The sequence below is a fragment of the Balaenoptera ricei genome, chromosome 5, assembly GCF_028023285.1.
Source record: "Balaenoptera ricei isolate mBalRic1 chromosome 5, mBalRic1.hap2, whole genome shotgun sequence".
NCBI lineage: Eukaryota > Metazoa > Chordata > Mammalia > Artiodactyla > Balaenopteridae > Balaenoptera > Balaenoptera ricei.
The window spans coordinates 106922154-106937579 of NC_082643.1; the positions used below are offsets into that span (position 1 = coordinate 106922154).

Consider the following 15426-nt stretch of genomic DNA (forward strand, 5'->3'; position numbering starts at 1 on the left):
CACACGAGTGAGTGGCAGGGCCAGGACCCAGACCCTGGCCTCACATCTTTTTCAATATAATCTGCTGACTTTGTTCACAATTTTTTTTTGAACCGCACTAACACTCCCATGATCGTTCTACCTCTGCCTTAGATTAACAGTCAAATCTCAACTACTCAGGAAGGAGAGCAAGCATTTTCCCAGAAGCAGTACATTGATCATGTGTAAAGTGACAAGTTTTTAAAAAGGACAGGAGAAGCCCAATTACTTACAGAAATAAAGTACAGCAGCAGAACAGTACTCTGGTCTCAAATGTGTTTTCTACACAGAGCTGCCTTTAAACCCTGAGCAATGGACAGGTCAGCCAGCAGAGAAGACCTTTCCCAAATGATACCTTGAAATCAAACTGCTTTTATTTTCTCAAAATTATGGTAAGTAAGCTTGCTTTGGACCATGCCTGCAGAACCTAGCTACAGAACCAATGGGCTTCCTTAGCCATTCAACTAAGAAATGTAGCCAAGATGAGCACCAGATGGCAGGTCTTAAGCAGATGCTCTAAAGGAGAGAGGAAGGGTGGGGCCATTAATTCAATTAATTTCCACGAAGCCCCAATCTGCCTAACCTGGTTTGAATCAGTTTAGATAGAAAACCTTATTTCCCTTATTAGACAAGAACAACACAATTCACAATGATTCCGTGCTACAGATGCCTTTTCTACCTGTAATGCTTACTTAAATGGGGTCTCCACAGAAAAGGTGACAAAAGAAAGCTCATGTTTTATATGAACAGAAGTCAGAAGACTGGTTTCCAATGCCTCCAAAGGATGGTGGAGACACTCAAAGAAAGTTCTAGTAAAGTGATCGATGCTTATGGAATTCTCATAAGAAGGACACAGAGCAAAGAGCCGTGAAAGGTTTTCTAACAGTGGCAGTAGTATTAACCATGATCTTTCCTAACTTCTACTTCTGCCGCATGAACGAAGGAAGGACTCAGTTCAGGTTCAAGCAAGAGCTGAGTTGCACGGCAACACTTGGTTCTGAGACATTCAGGCCACGGTCCATGTCAGCACAACAAAGAACAAGATGGGAAGTTCCAGGGCAAGCAGAATTTTAACTGAGGCCGGGAGGAGAAAACAAAATCAGAGAAACACCAACATTGCCAAGGAGCTCGCTTTTACTGAGGGTTCTGGACATGCAAAGGCTTCAGCGGAGGGAGAGCAGAGCCGTGTCACCACAGATGCTTAGAGAAAACAAGTCACAAACTCAGGTGATGTCTCACAGGTCGATGAGTTTTAAATGGAAACAAACAAAAAAGGAGTATGAAGTGGTAGCAAGGCAATAAAGTAACACACCCGAGGCAAGGTTCCAGTTGGAAGCAATAATCCCATCAATAGCCCTCACACTGGATCCAACTCCGTGTATTTGGGAAGTCACTGAAGGTTTGGGACACGATTTCTACCTGTGAACAACATTCAATCTCTCTTCACGCTAAAGAGTCGTTCTGAGTTGCCGTTTGAGTTACAAACAACAATTGTGTTAGTCCAATACTGCTTGCAACGTCTGTATTCACTACATCAAGGAGTTGGAACAACGTTATAAGCTTTCTCAACCACCTATGCAAATACCTCCTTTCACCCTGTTTACTTACCTTGTGTTTACCTTGGCAAATAGAAAATGGGCCAAACTAGCAGTAAACACAGTATAGAGTCAGCTGCGGGCCAGGTCAGACCCCGCTCTCTCAAAAGGTGAGATTCATGCATGCAAGGTCACTTAAAAAGGTGTGTTATTAATTGCAACAGTGCTTCTGTCCGGGTTTGCAGAATGCATACCAGGTGACTATGCATGCAAGAAGGAAGTAGTTATGGAAATGAAACACAAATAAAAAAGGCAAAATATTGCAAAAACAAATTATTTTATTAAGTGCAAAAACAAGCCGTAGGCAATAAATATATTAGCTCTGGTACATGTCCAAAGACTTCGGTGAGCATTCTCTCCAGAACATATTAAGGCAGTGAAATTATTCTGAACATACAGATTTAAAAAAAAAAGAAAAGAAAACAAGTGTCACACGTCCCCTTACACATGCTTGAAAACATCTGGGACTTTACATGAATTTCAGTTTGGGCTCAAAGAGAATGTCTGCTCCGTTTGAGAGTTTACAACAGATAGAGTCTCTTACTTCGAGTTCTAGCACTCTGAATTCTAACAGCTCGTTCTGATCCTTTGCGTCTTGCATTTCGTTCTTCAGCTGGTTCTCTTCCATTTCCAGCCTGTAAATCTAGAGCAGAAACACCTGTGGGTTAACGGGTGGGAGAACCACTGTCTCTCACCAGGGGCCGTGAGAATGTGTCCCCCGATCACAGACCCCCTCGGTGTTGGCCTGAGGACACAGGGGCTGTCACCAGGGGCAGGGTGGGAAGGGGAGGCTTTCAGCGAGTGGGTGAGGCAGGCCTTTTCTGCTCCGGGAGCTGGGGATGGCACAGACAGAGGTTGCGCCTGCTGCGCCCCTGCGGCCCCGAGCCTGGCCCAGCATGGGGGCCAGATATTTGCTGAATACACGAATGGTGGGGAAACTGAGGCATGGAGCAATTAAGTCCCTTCCCCAAGGTCAGTCGTGGGGGAAGCAAGAGTGATCCCCGAGCTTGTCTGAGTTCCTTCCGACCCGGCCCCCAACTCAGCCCACCCAGAGTCCGGCCAGTTGCATCAGGAAGGCACCCTGTACTCCCCAGAGGGCCCCTATGAGGAGCCCGAATGGTAGCAGATCTCCCCAAAGCACAGTCTGGGAAGGGGCCGGCCTGGGTCCCAACACCCCTGGGAGACCCTGGGCCAGCCACGTAGCTGTCGGTACCTTAGAGGCAAACAGCTGCCCCCCACTAGGCTGCCTGCAGTGAGACTAAGACGATGCATGGAAACGAGGGCCCCGGTGGGTCACGGTCACCTTTACTCCCTCCTGTCTCTACTGGGGTGGTACCGCCCCACCCCCGGGAGACATTTCGAAACAGTGTGAGAGCTTTCCGTGCCTCCCAGAATATAGCGAGCAGGACCAAGGATACAAAATCTCTCCCAACGCACGGGGCTGCCTCGCAGGACAATACCAGTCCTGTCCCAATGCCCCAGATGCTGTGGAGAGACACGGGACAATGAATGGCCACACAGCGGGCCAGTGCAGAGCTGGGACAGGGCCGCGGCCCCCCACCCAAGGGGGCAAGGCTGGGCTCGTCCAGTTGGGGCATTCTAGGATGCTTAGAAGCTACGGCCTAACCCAGGTCCAATTCCACTAGTACGGGAGGCGCAGAACAAGCAAATCTATCGGGACAGAAAGTAGGTTGCCAGGGACTGCAGGGTGAGAGATGGGGAGTGACTACAAATGAGCACGAGGGATCTTTACAGGAGGCCGAAAATGTTCTAAAAATTGCGTGGTGGCGGGACTTCCCCGGCGGTCCAGTGGCTAAGGATCCACACTTCCACTGCAGGGGGCACGGGTTTGATCCCTGGTTGGGGAACTAAGATCCTGCATGCCGTGCAGCACAGCCAAAAATTTTTAAAAGAGATAAAAATGGCATTGTGGGGATGGTTGCATGACTCAGTAAATTTACTTAAAAAAAAAAAATCCCTAATTGTTCACAAATAAGAAAAAAATAAAGCTAAGGTCTTGTCCCAAAGCTATAGATCTACTCGCCAAGCTGACTCCTTGAGAGAGCTCTGGCAAGTTCCTTGACCAGAAAGTTCCATGACCAGAGAGGGAAGGCCAGGCTCAGCTCTGCCAGCGCCACGGCCTCCGGTGCATGAACTGGACCATGACCGCCGAGGGCCTGCTCACCAACCAGTGCCTCAGGCCCCTGCACGGGGAGCAGGCAGGGGAGGAGGTCTGGAACCCAAGGCAATGGCAGAGGTGGCCCGGAAGCCCAGCGTCAGAAGGATGGGCGGCCCCCATCATGTCTGCAGGGTGCTCTAAACCAGCTCTGTGGACCCCGCCCCAGAGGACAGAACCAGGACCAGAGGCCGGGAGCCCCCAGGAGGGGCGTGGGTCAGACTCCCGCGGCCAGAGCAGGCCTCTGAAGTCCATGGGGGCTCCATGATCCCCTGCGGCGGGGGTCAGGGTGTTTGTGCCACATACCTTTTCCAGCAAGTCTTGGTTTGTTCTGATGAGCAGCTGCTTCTCTTCAACCCATTTGGAATCCTAAGGAAAAGTACTAAATATGTTCATATTCATTGAAGCAAACAGTTAAATAACAAATAAAGTGGCAGTGGGAAAGGTCACTTCATAGGAAACTTTCTATGAAAACGTCAGAGAAAAGGACAGCAGTTAGAACGATCGCATCATCCCTCAAAACCTGAAAAAGAGAACCAGCAGGTCTGTGGCGCATCCCTCCTCCACCTCTCACATTCCTTGAAGCACAGGGAGCTCGTCTGTATCACTGACAGAAAAGCACCTGCACAGCGACTGAGCCGGCCCCAGAAGACCCTCCCCTGGCTTGTTCTCTGCGGCCCGCAGGCCAGCGTCCAGGCCGCGCCCCAAGGGTCTGCCCACACTCAACACACCTGGAGTCGTTATGGTAACACATTTCTGCTCATCCTAGACCCTCTGCCCGTGACGCCCTAACCATGTCTCTTTGCCTGGACAAGTCCCGTCCAGGCAAGTTCCAGGAGCACAAGGCGCTAAGTCTGTCTTTACGCCAGCATCCTGAGTGCCTAGCATGGTGCTTGGCACACAGCCAGTGCTCAATAAATGCCAGGGGATGGATGAAGGAGTACACAAGGGAACTTCCTTCCTCCCTTCCTTCTACCCAACACTATCACCCTGTGCCGTCCCTGGCTTGACACACTTGTAGGTCCCACGAGGCTGAATCCCTGTGAGGACAGAGCCAGTTCCATTCATCTTTTTTCCTGTGGGAGGTTGCTGGCAACGTCCCTCCCATCTCTGTGCCCCTTTGCAACGTGACTCTGCAGCTCCTTCCGTGGAGAGATGCATCTCTTCCTGCAACCTCGAGGCTGGGCATGCCTGCAGTGTGCTTCGGTGACTGGGATATTAGTGAATGTGATGCAGACAGAGGCGTGGCATGTACTCGTGCTTTGGGGCCTGCCTTTTCTTCCTGCCCCCAGACCACCAGGTAAAGGAGCCAGGGTAGCTTCCTTAAGGATGAGAAACCATAAGAATCTGGCCAACAGCTGGCACCAATGCAAAGACAGGACAGAGAGGCCACTTGGGGCCATCTATCCCCAATCGATCTACCAACAATGAAGCCTCTAGAATGACCCCAGGTGAGACCAGCAGCAGAACCACCAGCTGAGCCCAACCCAAACTGCTGACCCATAAAATTGTAGCCAAATAAAATTTTTGTTATTGTAAACAACTAAGTTTTGGGGTGATTTGTTAGGTGGGATAGTTATCCCACACACCAAGCACAGAGCCTGGCGCAGGGCAAGGGCTCGGTTAAGTGCTCACCAAATGAATGGCCATGTGCTCTGTCCCAAACTGGCCTCTTCATTTAGCAGGAACTGAGGGCAGAGCGGGCCCACTAACAGGGCCTAGCACCCTCAGGTAGGAGGTTAACTTATTCGTAGACTGTGGTCAGGTAAGGTACAACCTGTGAGCTCAGCCTGGAAGAGGGAAGCTGAGGTCAACGGCAGGTTAGGACAGGAGTCTGAAAACAGCTTCATCTCTCGCCTGGACTCCGCCCAGGCTGCTGCTGAGTCTCCCTACCCCCCTTCCCCTATGTGTTAAGTACTATTATTAGCCCCATTTCAAAGATGAGGCACCTGAGGCACAAGAGACCACGTAACTTGCCCAAGGCTGTGCAACAGGTCAGTGGTGGGGCTGGAATGCGGTGGGTTTGCTGCAGCGAGTGCCCTGCACTGAACTCCTGCCTCCGCGGAGGATTCTGGACCACGGTTACGTGACCAGCTCCCGAGGGCCGGCTGCTACCCTGTGCCCAGTCAGTCCTGCATAAATGCTGCCGCGGTGAACTGCTCTGTGCAGGCTTGAGTTCTGGTTACCAGCCAGCTGCCTCCGTTTGAATCTCAGTCACAACCTGAGCCCTCGTCCCACTGACTGGACACCAGAGTCAGTTCTAAGCCATCTGCTCTGTAGCTCTTCCTGAGCCCCCGTTAACCCTCCTGGAGCCTCTTACAACCCCTTCCCTTACACTCACCTCCCCACTCCCTGTGTCCCACCGTAGGGCCTCTAGTAGCCCGTGCCAGACCTCCTCAGGTCACCTCCTGCCCTGGGGTTGGGGCAGTGGTGCCACCACATGCTCCACCTGCCCACACACTCCTTGGCACCCTCACAAGAGGCAGGAAACGTGCCTGTTTAGGCTGAGGCGTTGAACAGCCTCTCCTGGCCCCTGTCGAGGAGGATGTGCTGTGGATAGGCCAGTACAAGATGGCACTGCCTCCAGTGCTGGATCCCTGAGTGACCACATGGAGCGGAGACCCTCTGCCTACAGGAGGACGGGCAGCGCGTCAAGCAGGACAGAAACCCTGTGGTAAGCCACTGAGAAGCCCCGGTTATCTCTGTCCACAGAGAGCCTTCTGACGTGGAGAGCACAGCCCACCCGTACTGACCCTTGGGTTGGTGTTGCTTTTAGATGCTACCCTCTGAGAGGCTGGACCTCCACCCAGAGCCCCTCAGGGTCCCCCCGCCCCAGGGGACGGGTCTGGGCCCAGGTTTTGCCTCTCTACTGTGTCCTGCTGTCAACATATGCAATGAATTCAAATTCAGAGAATTCAGGCCTAACCAAATTCAGAGAAAGCGCAAACGGAGGTGACTCTAATCTGAGAAGCTCGGGGCCCAGATCTTTATGTGGCAGTCACAGCATGGAACCCCGAGGCCGCCTCTGCCTGCCATCACTCAGAGCTAGCTGCAGGTACCAGTTCTCTTCCACAACTGAATCTTTATAGGCAATGCCAGCTTTTTTTCCAGATTCAAGTCAGAAAAGATTTTGGTGACCACTTTACTTTTGGAATTGTCTCCTATTCTTGTGCATTTGACAAACAAACAAAGAAAAAGCCAAGTCAGGATCTCATAATGTGTCTGATTTTTAAAAACTCGGTAAAGAGGCATGTGAGCTGGGATATTCTCGCCTGGGCTCTGCTAGTGTTTTTTTCTCTTGTCTCTGCAGTGAACGATGCAGATCCACAGAATAGTCCCCTTGGCACCAAGGCCCCAGGGACACCACCAAGGGAACAGAAATGTAAACAGCCACAGAGCACGTGACCATTTCTGCTCACCTGTCCCTTCTCAACCAGTAACTTCTCCAGATCTTCGATTTTGGCCTGACACCTCAGCAGATCAGCTTGGAGCTGTTCCCGAGTCTGGAATGAAAAAGACCAGGAAGTGAGCACGTCACCCTGGATGGTGACAGGAAAATGGAAAGGACCAGGCTGCAGGATCCAGTCCTAAGACACAGGTCCTTTTTTAGGAGCACACGTGCAAACTGGCCTGCCTGGTTCCTCTGTCACCTACAGGTATGACGTGTATAAGAACTGCAAGGCCTTGAGAGGCCGTCAGTGCTACCCCCTCAGTTTAGAAATGTCTGCAGACTGGAGAAGGGGCCAGTTTCTTCACTCACGTCAGGTCCCAGCCCAGCTGACCAAGTGCAGTGGCTGCATCACGAATGCCAGCAACACTTTCACGCTTGCTTAGCCCATCTCGTGGGCCTTTGCCACCTAGAACAAGGGCTGAATTCCAAAATACCCCAAGGACCAGGCAGGTACTATAAAGAAGGGAGCCAACTGGGTGTGGGGTAATAGGGAGTGGTGGGGACTGTGGCAAACCGGAGGCACATGTCCCATCTCAGGGGGACTGCCACTCAGCGGTTGCGGCCAAATGGGACTACGTGGAACGGGAAGCCCCGTTCTGCCAGGTGTTCTGAGCTCTCGAGAGAAGCCAGGAATTGGGATTTCTATGTGAAATCTCCTGACTTTTTTAAATGCTGCAAGTAGATGAAATTTTTAATGAAAACCACGATTCAGCCCAAACCACTTCCGGCAGTATACCTCCTCCAATCTATCGGTTACAGGCAGAATGCTACTGTAGCACTAGAAGCTTCCTTCTGCCAGCCTCACTTGCCACCTCCCACCTCACGGGGCTGTTGTGGGAATGAAACGGGGACGTGCTGGGGTGAAACGTTGGCCCCAGCGGGTGTGCTCCCTGGGAGTCCCCCTCGCCTTCAGAAGGAATGGCCAGCAGACCCTGGTCTGTGTGACTCCTGAAGGTGGGGTGATGGCCAGTGAGTGGACGTTACTAGAAGGCAGAGCTCAGCCCAGCAGGAAGGCTGGCGTGGCCGACCTGGGTGTCCAGCAGAGCGCCGTGTGGGCTGGGACACCCCAACCGTCTCTGCCTGGGCTCCTTACGGACATTCTTGAGGGCTCCTCAGCCAGGAGGGAGGGAAGTCTGTTTAACAGTGAGCCTGATTTCATCATTGAGTCTTAAATTCTGAAACCGTTCTTGCCAATAGACGGCGCACACGACACGTATGAGACGGCAGCGTTTCTTCGGCGAGTTCCACTGTCACACTGAGGATGGGCAGATAGTTCCCGTTCGGTTTGCTAAACACTGGAATGTTGCCACGGCGGAGGCTGTTAGGCGTCCCCATCCCCGCTCAGCACCCCTGCGGAATCCCGATGCCGGAAAGGGCACGAGCCACCCGGCCTCTGCCCAGCCGCTCGCCGCCCCGCCCGCCGCACCTACCCGGGCCTCTCGCTCGGCGTCCAGCGTCCCCCCCACCTGCTCCTGAAGCAGGGCGTAGGCTCGCTGCAGGGCCTGGTACTCCCTGGTCAGCTGGCAGAACCTCAGGTCAGCCTCTTCTCGGGTTGTAGTCTTAACATCATGGAAAAGAAAAGCACAAGGAAGTGCGTGACTTGACGTGAACTGCGGTGCCAGGGTCAAGTCAGGCAAGGCGCATGTCCAGATCTCACGACTGCTGCCAACAGTTACATAATGACCCGGTCACTGCCACGACCTAACTGGAACTCTGGAGTGAAGGGCTCGGGGAGAAGACGCCTCCTCTGCCGTCAGCGCCCTTCCCAGGAGCTCCCTGAGCCCCGGGAATCACTGAGTCATGTGCAGGCGAGCAAGGGTGAGCCCGCCCCGACTGCACGGGTGAGCATCTACGTTGTAAAGGGCGCCCCTCCCACCCAGCACGAGGAGCCCTCCTCATTCTGGGAGTTTCTCCTAAGGAAACCACCACTCAAAGGGCATCGCTGCAGTTGTGAGAAACTGGAATCCGTGTAACCCCTCTCATCGGGGCCTGTTAGCTTAGATGCACATGCAGGTGCGTGAAGATGTGCTCGTGACAGAGGGTGATGTGCAACACGGTGTTTGGTGCCGAAAGAGGCCTGTTACACATTCTTGGTGAAAAGAGCAAATCAAAAAGCACGTGTCTGACGTGATCATGTTTCATGGGGTTTCCTGAGTGAATGCCACCAGGTGGGGGAGAGTGAAGCTGTTCTTCCCTCCTTTGTGGCTCCAGCTCACCAGAGCCACGGTCACGGATGCGGCTGTGCACTGATGGAGGGTCAGGAAAGTGTGAGGGCGCTGAGCCACGATGAGAGGCTCCAGGTGGCTTTCACTCTGCTCTTTACCCTTCTCAGTGCTGCTTGGATCCTCTCCTAAAATGATATGCCATCTTCATATATATGGGTGGTGTGTGTGTCTGTGTGTGTGCACGCATGTGCGTGTGTGAGCACAGGGGGATGAGGAACAGACCGCCACTCGGCGGCTTTAATGACAAAGGGTAAGCAACAACGCAGTGGCCACAGATCTCCTGTGTGAGAGCCGTGCTGGGGAAGCAAGGGGTCCCCACGTGCTGCCAGCGCCCCCATCGCCATCCTCGGAACCTGTGACAGTGGGGACCACGTTTCCTGGACGCTGGGCTGTGATCACACAGGTCCTGCAGGGTTCACGCCTCACAGCGAGGGAGCGATGCCTGCAGCGGCCAGAGGCGCGAGGCGCCCTACAAGCACCCCCAGGGTGAGGTCCGCTTACGTCGTCCAAGTCCTCCTCGGGCGTGGCCGGAGCCCTGTCCGTCCTGTCTGTGTTGCAGGACGTCTCTGACAATGTTTCCGAGTCCACAGACTCCTCGTCAAATCCAAAAAATGTTTCCACAACATGCTTCTGTAAAAGGCAATTTGCATGACGTGAGGAGGGGACTCAGAATCACCTGGATCCTCCATCCCGTGTTCCCCGGGGCAGAGGGGGCTACGATGGGCATCTGGGCCAACAGGGCATCCCAGGAGGTGGGTGGTAGGGTCTGTCTGTGATTGCCGGGGGAGAAAGGGGGAGCCAAAGGTGGTCAGAGGGTGGAGGGCTGCCGCAGAGCGTGCTGGCCCAACCCTGGCTCCAGGCTCATGAGCTGATGACCTTTTGCAAGTCAGCCACTTGGCCCTTCTGAGCGCCAGCTACTTCCTCCATCGGACAGACGTGGGACCCCCACCTCACCTGTGGGCACAAAGTGAGGCCACCAAGCCCCGTGCCCAGGGCAGTAACAGTGAGCAGCGTCCTTGCTGTACTGAGGAGGGGAGGGGAGGGGGAGCCACGTGAGATGTGGTGCTCTAGACCAGGCACAGGGAAAGGTGGTGAGGCAGAGCGTCCTCGGGTGGGCCCTGGGACTCCGGCTGGACGAGCGCGGGCCCCAGGTCCTCACCAGACGTTGCCCGTGAGGCAATTATAGTTTAACTGTTGGTCATGGAAAACTTGGAACACTTACAAAATGAGAAGGAAGAGTGTAACAGACCCACATACACCCAGTATTCAGATTCAGAGGCAATCTTAAATGCTCTGTGTGCTGGCCTCCCGGTGACCCTGCCCAGCACTTCTCCCACCCCAGATATCACAGGAGATGGGGCTTCATTCCCTCATTCATTCATTCATTCAGCAAACACCTGACTGAGCGCCTTCTATGGGTCAGACACTAGGTTGGGCCTGGGGGCTGCAACTAGACCAAAACCAGGCCTGGTCCCTACCACAAAGAGCTTCTGTCCCCTGGGGCCGCAGATGTCAACTCACAATTACCAGATCAACATCCCTCGTCCTAGAAACACTGGCACTTTTTTTCCCCAAAATAGCCCCTGAGAGGGACTTTTATTTGTTTTTACAATCAATGAATGCTCTTGACCATGAAGAAAGAACTATAACGAAATCCAGAGCCAAGCCCAGGCTCCTACCCGTTCATCTGAACCGGCTCCTCCCAGATCCGCCCCCCCCCCCCACCCCGTAACACACAGAGGGAGGGGTCAGGGCGCTCCCCACGTGCGCAGGGCACCTCCCACTCTGTTGGAGCTAATGCTTGTGTACAATCTCACGTGCCCAGATGTAAGAAAAATGTGGCTGGTACCACCATCAGTAACGTGATTAGGAAATAATTCAGAATCAGGAAGGAAGAAGAAGGGGGGCTCCTGTGTCATCTTGTACGGTTAGTGTCTGTCATGAGGCTTTGCTGGAGGCACCTGACCACCGCTGTCACCCACAATGGCTTTGCATTTGGCATTCGTGTTTCTGCAAACTGCTTTCACCCTGTGCTCCTTTTTGTTTATTTAATACAGGAGGGGCACGTACTGCCCCGTGAACTCCCAAATAATCTCAACAGCTCCATGGGTGGCTGGTGGACACCCCCAAACCAACTGTTCCCACAGTCTAACGTGCTTGTCACCAGCAGCTCCATACTTTTAGTTCCTCAGGCCAAAAACCTAGGTTCCCCCCCCCCCGCCCCGCCCCCCATGTTCCACGCCTCTGGGAGAAATCCTGTTGGCTCCATCTTCAGCCCAGAATCCAATCCTCCAGGAACCAGCGCCTCCCTCCTGGCCCAAGCCACCATCATCTCTCACTGAAATTTTAAAAACTGCCTCCTACTGTCCGTCCAGCTCCTGCCCTTGTCCCATAACCTGGTGGTCAGATGAACTATTTTGAAACAAGAGTCAGGTCGTGTTGGTCCTTTGCTCAAAGCCCACTGGCTCTGCACCACACCTCAGTAAAAGCCAACATCCACACTGCAGTCCACAGGCCCTGCAGGACCCGCCTCCTACTCTGCTCTGGCCTCATCCCCTTCACCACTGGGCTCCAGCCACACTGCCAAGAACACCCCTGCACCTTCCACATGCCTGCTCCAGGGCCTTTGCACTGCCTAGATGCTCTTCGCCAGAACGCACAAGGCTCTCTCCCTCCCTTCCCTCAAGTCTTTGCACAAATGTAACATTAAAAAAGACCTCCCTGACCACCACATCAAAGTCCTGACTAACCTATCCCCACCCCAGCCTCTGTTCTCCTTCCTTTATTTTTCTCCACAGTGCTCATCACTACCTAACATAAGACATATTTTGCTTATGTGTCTATTAGCTGTCTCTCTCCTCTAGAATATAAGCCCTATGAGGACAGGGATTTTGCTCCATGAGGGCGAGGATTTGGGCTCTTCTGTTCCCCACTGTAGCCCAGGACCTGACACACTCAAGAAATACCGGTTGTTCAATGAGTATCTGCAATGAACTCAATGCCAAACAAACTTGTTTACCCACAAATAGTGTCGGGTTTGCACGTGACCTCCCTTCCCTCATTCATGCATCCAGCATCAGCTGGGCCTCCACCTGACTGTGCACCCCAGGTGCGTCCACCAGGTAGGAATGTGAGGCCCTATTAGGCTCCTGTCTGAGGGGAGGTTGGAGGAGACAATCCTACACTCAAATCCCCCCTGCCCCTGGGTTGAGAAACCCCACCTGAGTTCAAGTGTCAACGATGTTCCAGATGTTCCATCTCCAGGGAGCTGTGGCTATGACATCTGATGGCGGATGCATTTACAGCGCTCAGCTCCTCTGCGCACACGCAGTTCACCTGAGCCCCAGGCTCCTTATTTTTCTGGGCAGCCACTCAGCTGACCTCATTTCTTGTAAACACTGCTAACTGCTAGGCCTCTGGGGACAGGCCTGTTGTGCTGAGTGGCAGTGAGCCGTGACGCGGGGAGGGCCCTGCCTGGCGCACCAATGGAGCCCCAGGAAACATCAAGCCTCACAGTCTCTGCACGACCAGGATGCAATGCTGAGTGGTGGTCACTCACCGCAGGCGTCATGGGCCATTCTGGGAGGCGATGACTCAATGTTCCATTACCTAGGATAACCTGCTTTTCGAAAACTTGCGGGACTGCGAGTTAAGTACTCAATTACTGAGCCCTAATACAGTGTATTAACTACAGACGCTGCAGCTGTGCATTTAACGCAGACCTGCCCAGACCCAAGTGGAGCCCCCTGAAGTATCATGTGGCCCCAGAGACCAAGAACCCTAGGAAGCATGCTGCAGTGAGGCAAGGAGGAAGCAGCTCTGAGGGTGGGGATCAAACACAAAAGGACATTCAAATTATACCCCTATAATCAGAAAGGAGACGAATCCACAAATACACGGCACACACAATTTCCAGGGCAGCAGTGAGCTGACTATGACCCGAGCCCCACCTTGTATAACATATGGGTGAGGTTAGTTAGTTTCCTCCGAGGGTTAGTTTTTTTAAGTGACTGTATTATATGGGAAGCCAGAATGTACTATGTATATTTATGCCTTTATTAATAAAAAAACAAGATAGAAAAAGACATTTTAATGTTTCAAGTGAAAATCTGGTGGCTGTCTTCTTGGAGACGAAGCAACCCTGCCTTCCACTGCATTTTCGTATACACAAAATAACACACCAGTCTCCAAGGAATGAGAGGAAAATCACCTGCAAATACTGTTTCCTCAAATGCTCGGCTCATAATGGGCTTTTAAAAAAAGTCAAGCATGAAAGAAACCGTCGATTTTTCGGAGCCTCCATCGTTCAAAGATTCCCTGGGAATTTCTTAAGAAAAGACACTTCAGGAGCATAAAATTTCCATCTTTGCCCATTCCAAGTGCATTTTCTATATAGAAGGGGCCCACTCCTCCAGACTTCTGTTTTCTTTACCACCAAAGTCTTGCCTTGCTGACACCTTTTTACTAACTAATCCAAATGCTTGAAATGCAGTTTGGGCAAAAAATGACAGAAAAATAAACATTTCTTCTCCATTTACATGCTGAATAGACGCTCATTCTTAGCAGATCACATGGGATGGAGAGGAAAAGGGGAGGCACCTCCCAAATAAACAACCCCTCAACTGACTCCAGCCTCTCTCAGCCTCCTCTCTCCTCATCTGTGTCATTCCCAACAATCGTGGTCATAGGAAGGAGCTCCCCAATCATAGCCACTTACTTTCACATGGCCACAACCAATCCCCCAAAGCTGGCCACTTACCTTCATGCTTATAGGTCATCTCCTGGCAGCCAGAAAAGTACAGGCACACCAGGGCACAGAGACAGAGGAAAAAGGAGAAGTATAGCACAAAGAGGATATACTCCATGGCGGGGAGGGGCTGCAGGACCCGCTAGCCCATGTGTGTCGAGGGAACCGAAAGCCACATCATTGCCATCAATTTCCAGGCCTCTCTCAAGTCCTAGGAGGAAGCACCGATTCTTCCCCAGAGCATTCTCCTTCCCTCGACCACACAAGCCCACTGTCTTCCTTCTCTACTGCAGAGTTCTGGGAATGAAGATACTCCAGAAGATGCACCTTTATTAAAAGGGATGCCAGCTCTGGGGCAGATCCGTGGGCTGAGGGGAGCTGGTTTCCAGGGGCCGGGCCTGGGCGTGTCAGTCACAGAGGACGGCCTCCAGGCTGGCTTATTCTCTGGGGGTTTTCCTCCCAGACCCCAGGTTCCCTGAGCCGCCCTGCTGTCGGGGCCATTCCATGGGCCCGGGTCCCTGGATGATCGCAAGGGCCCCCGGGAACAGCGCTAGCAACCGTGAAGCCGAGAGAGGCTTCTTCAGGACCAGAGCCCAAAACGGGGAGGCCTGGGAAATTTCTCTGTTGATCCCCGTCCACCCTGTACGCGCCCCGGACTAGTTAAACTCATGGGTTCTCAGCAATTCTTCTGTAAGTATTTGTTTTTATCATTTATATGAACCGAAACAAACCATCATCCAAAAGAAAAAGTGCAACTAGAGAGGTCTTCAGTTTCCCACCCGTGTGGCACCTACAAGGGCCTTGTGTTTCTTGCAGAAGCTTCTCTAGGCATAAGATCAAAAGAAAAAAACCCTCCTAGTGGAGGGTTTTAAAAAGGGCATATTTTACCATTAAAAAGTAAAAATTCTGTAATTTGAAAGGTAGTAAAGCAACATTAAAAGGTAGTAAAGCAACATTAATTCACAAAAGAAAAAATATACATAGCCAAGTTCATATATATTTTAACTTCAATAATGTGTGATACTCTGCTCCTTTCAAAGTAGCCATGGTATGAGCTGCGTAACCATGTCATACTAGGCAACTTAGTGCTAAGTCTTTAAGTCATCTTTCCAAATGAGCTGCCACCCAGGCAGAGTTGGGACTGGTTCAGGCATGGGCCTGTGACCAGGCTGAGCTAAGGAGCACCAGCCCTGGGACTTTTGCTGGAACCACTG

The 15426-nt window shown here is 52.4% G+C and overlaps 1 protein-coding gene across 2 annotated transcripts in view; it reads right to left on the reverse strand.

Annotated features, from left to right (window-relative positions):
• JAKMIP1 (janus kinase and microtubule interacting protein 1) overlaps positions 1-15426 on the reverse strand; it is a 71338-nt gene that overhangs the window by 26292 nt on the left and 29620 nt on the right. The window contains exons 8-12 of one of the 2 annotated variants that reach the window (XM_059924192.1): positions 9967-10095; positions 8671-8799; positions 7209-7292; positions 4096-4158; positions 2158-2256 (exon numbers count right to left, since the gene is read on the reverse strand). In XM_059924192.1, the coding sequence (XP_059780175.1) occupies positions 2158-2256; positions 4096-4158; positions 7209-7292; positions 8671-8799; positions 9967-10095 (504 nt within the window). Of the gene's footprint in view, positions 1-2060; positions 2257-4095; positions 4159-7208; positions 7293-8670; positions 8800-9966; positions 10096-15426 lie in introns of those variants that run through there. The other variant, XM_059924193.1, reaches the window with a different exon arrangement.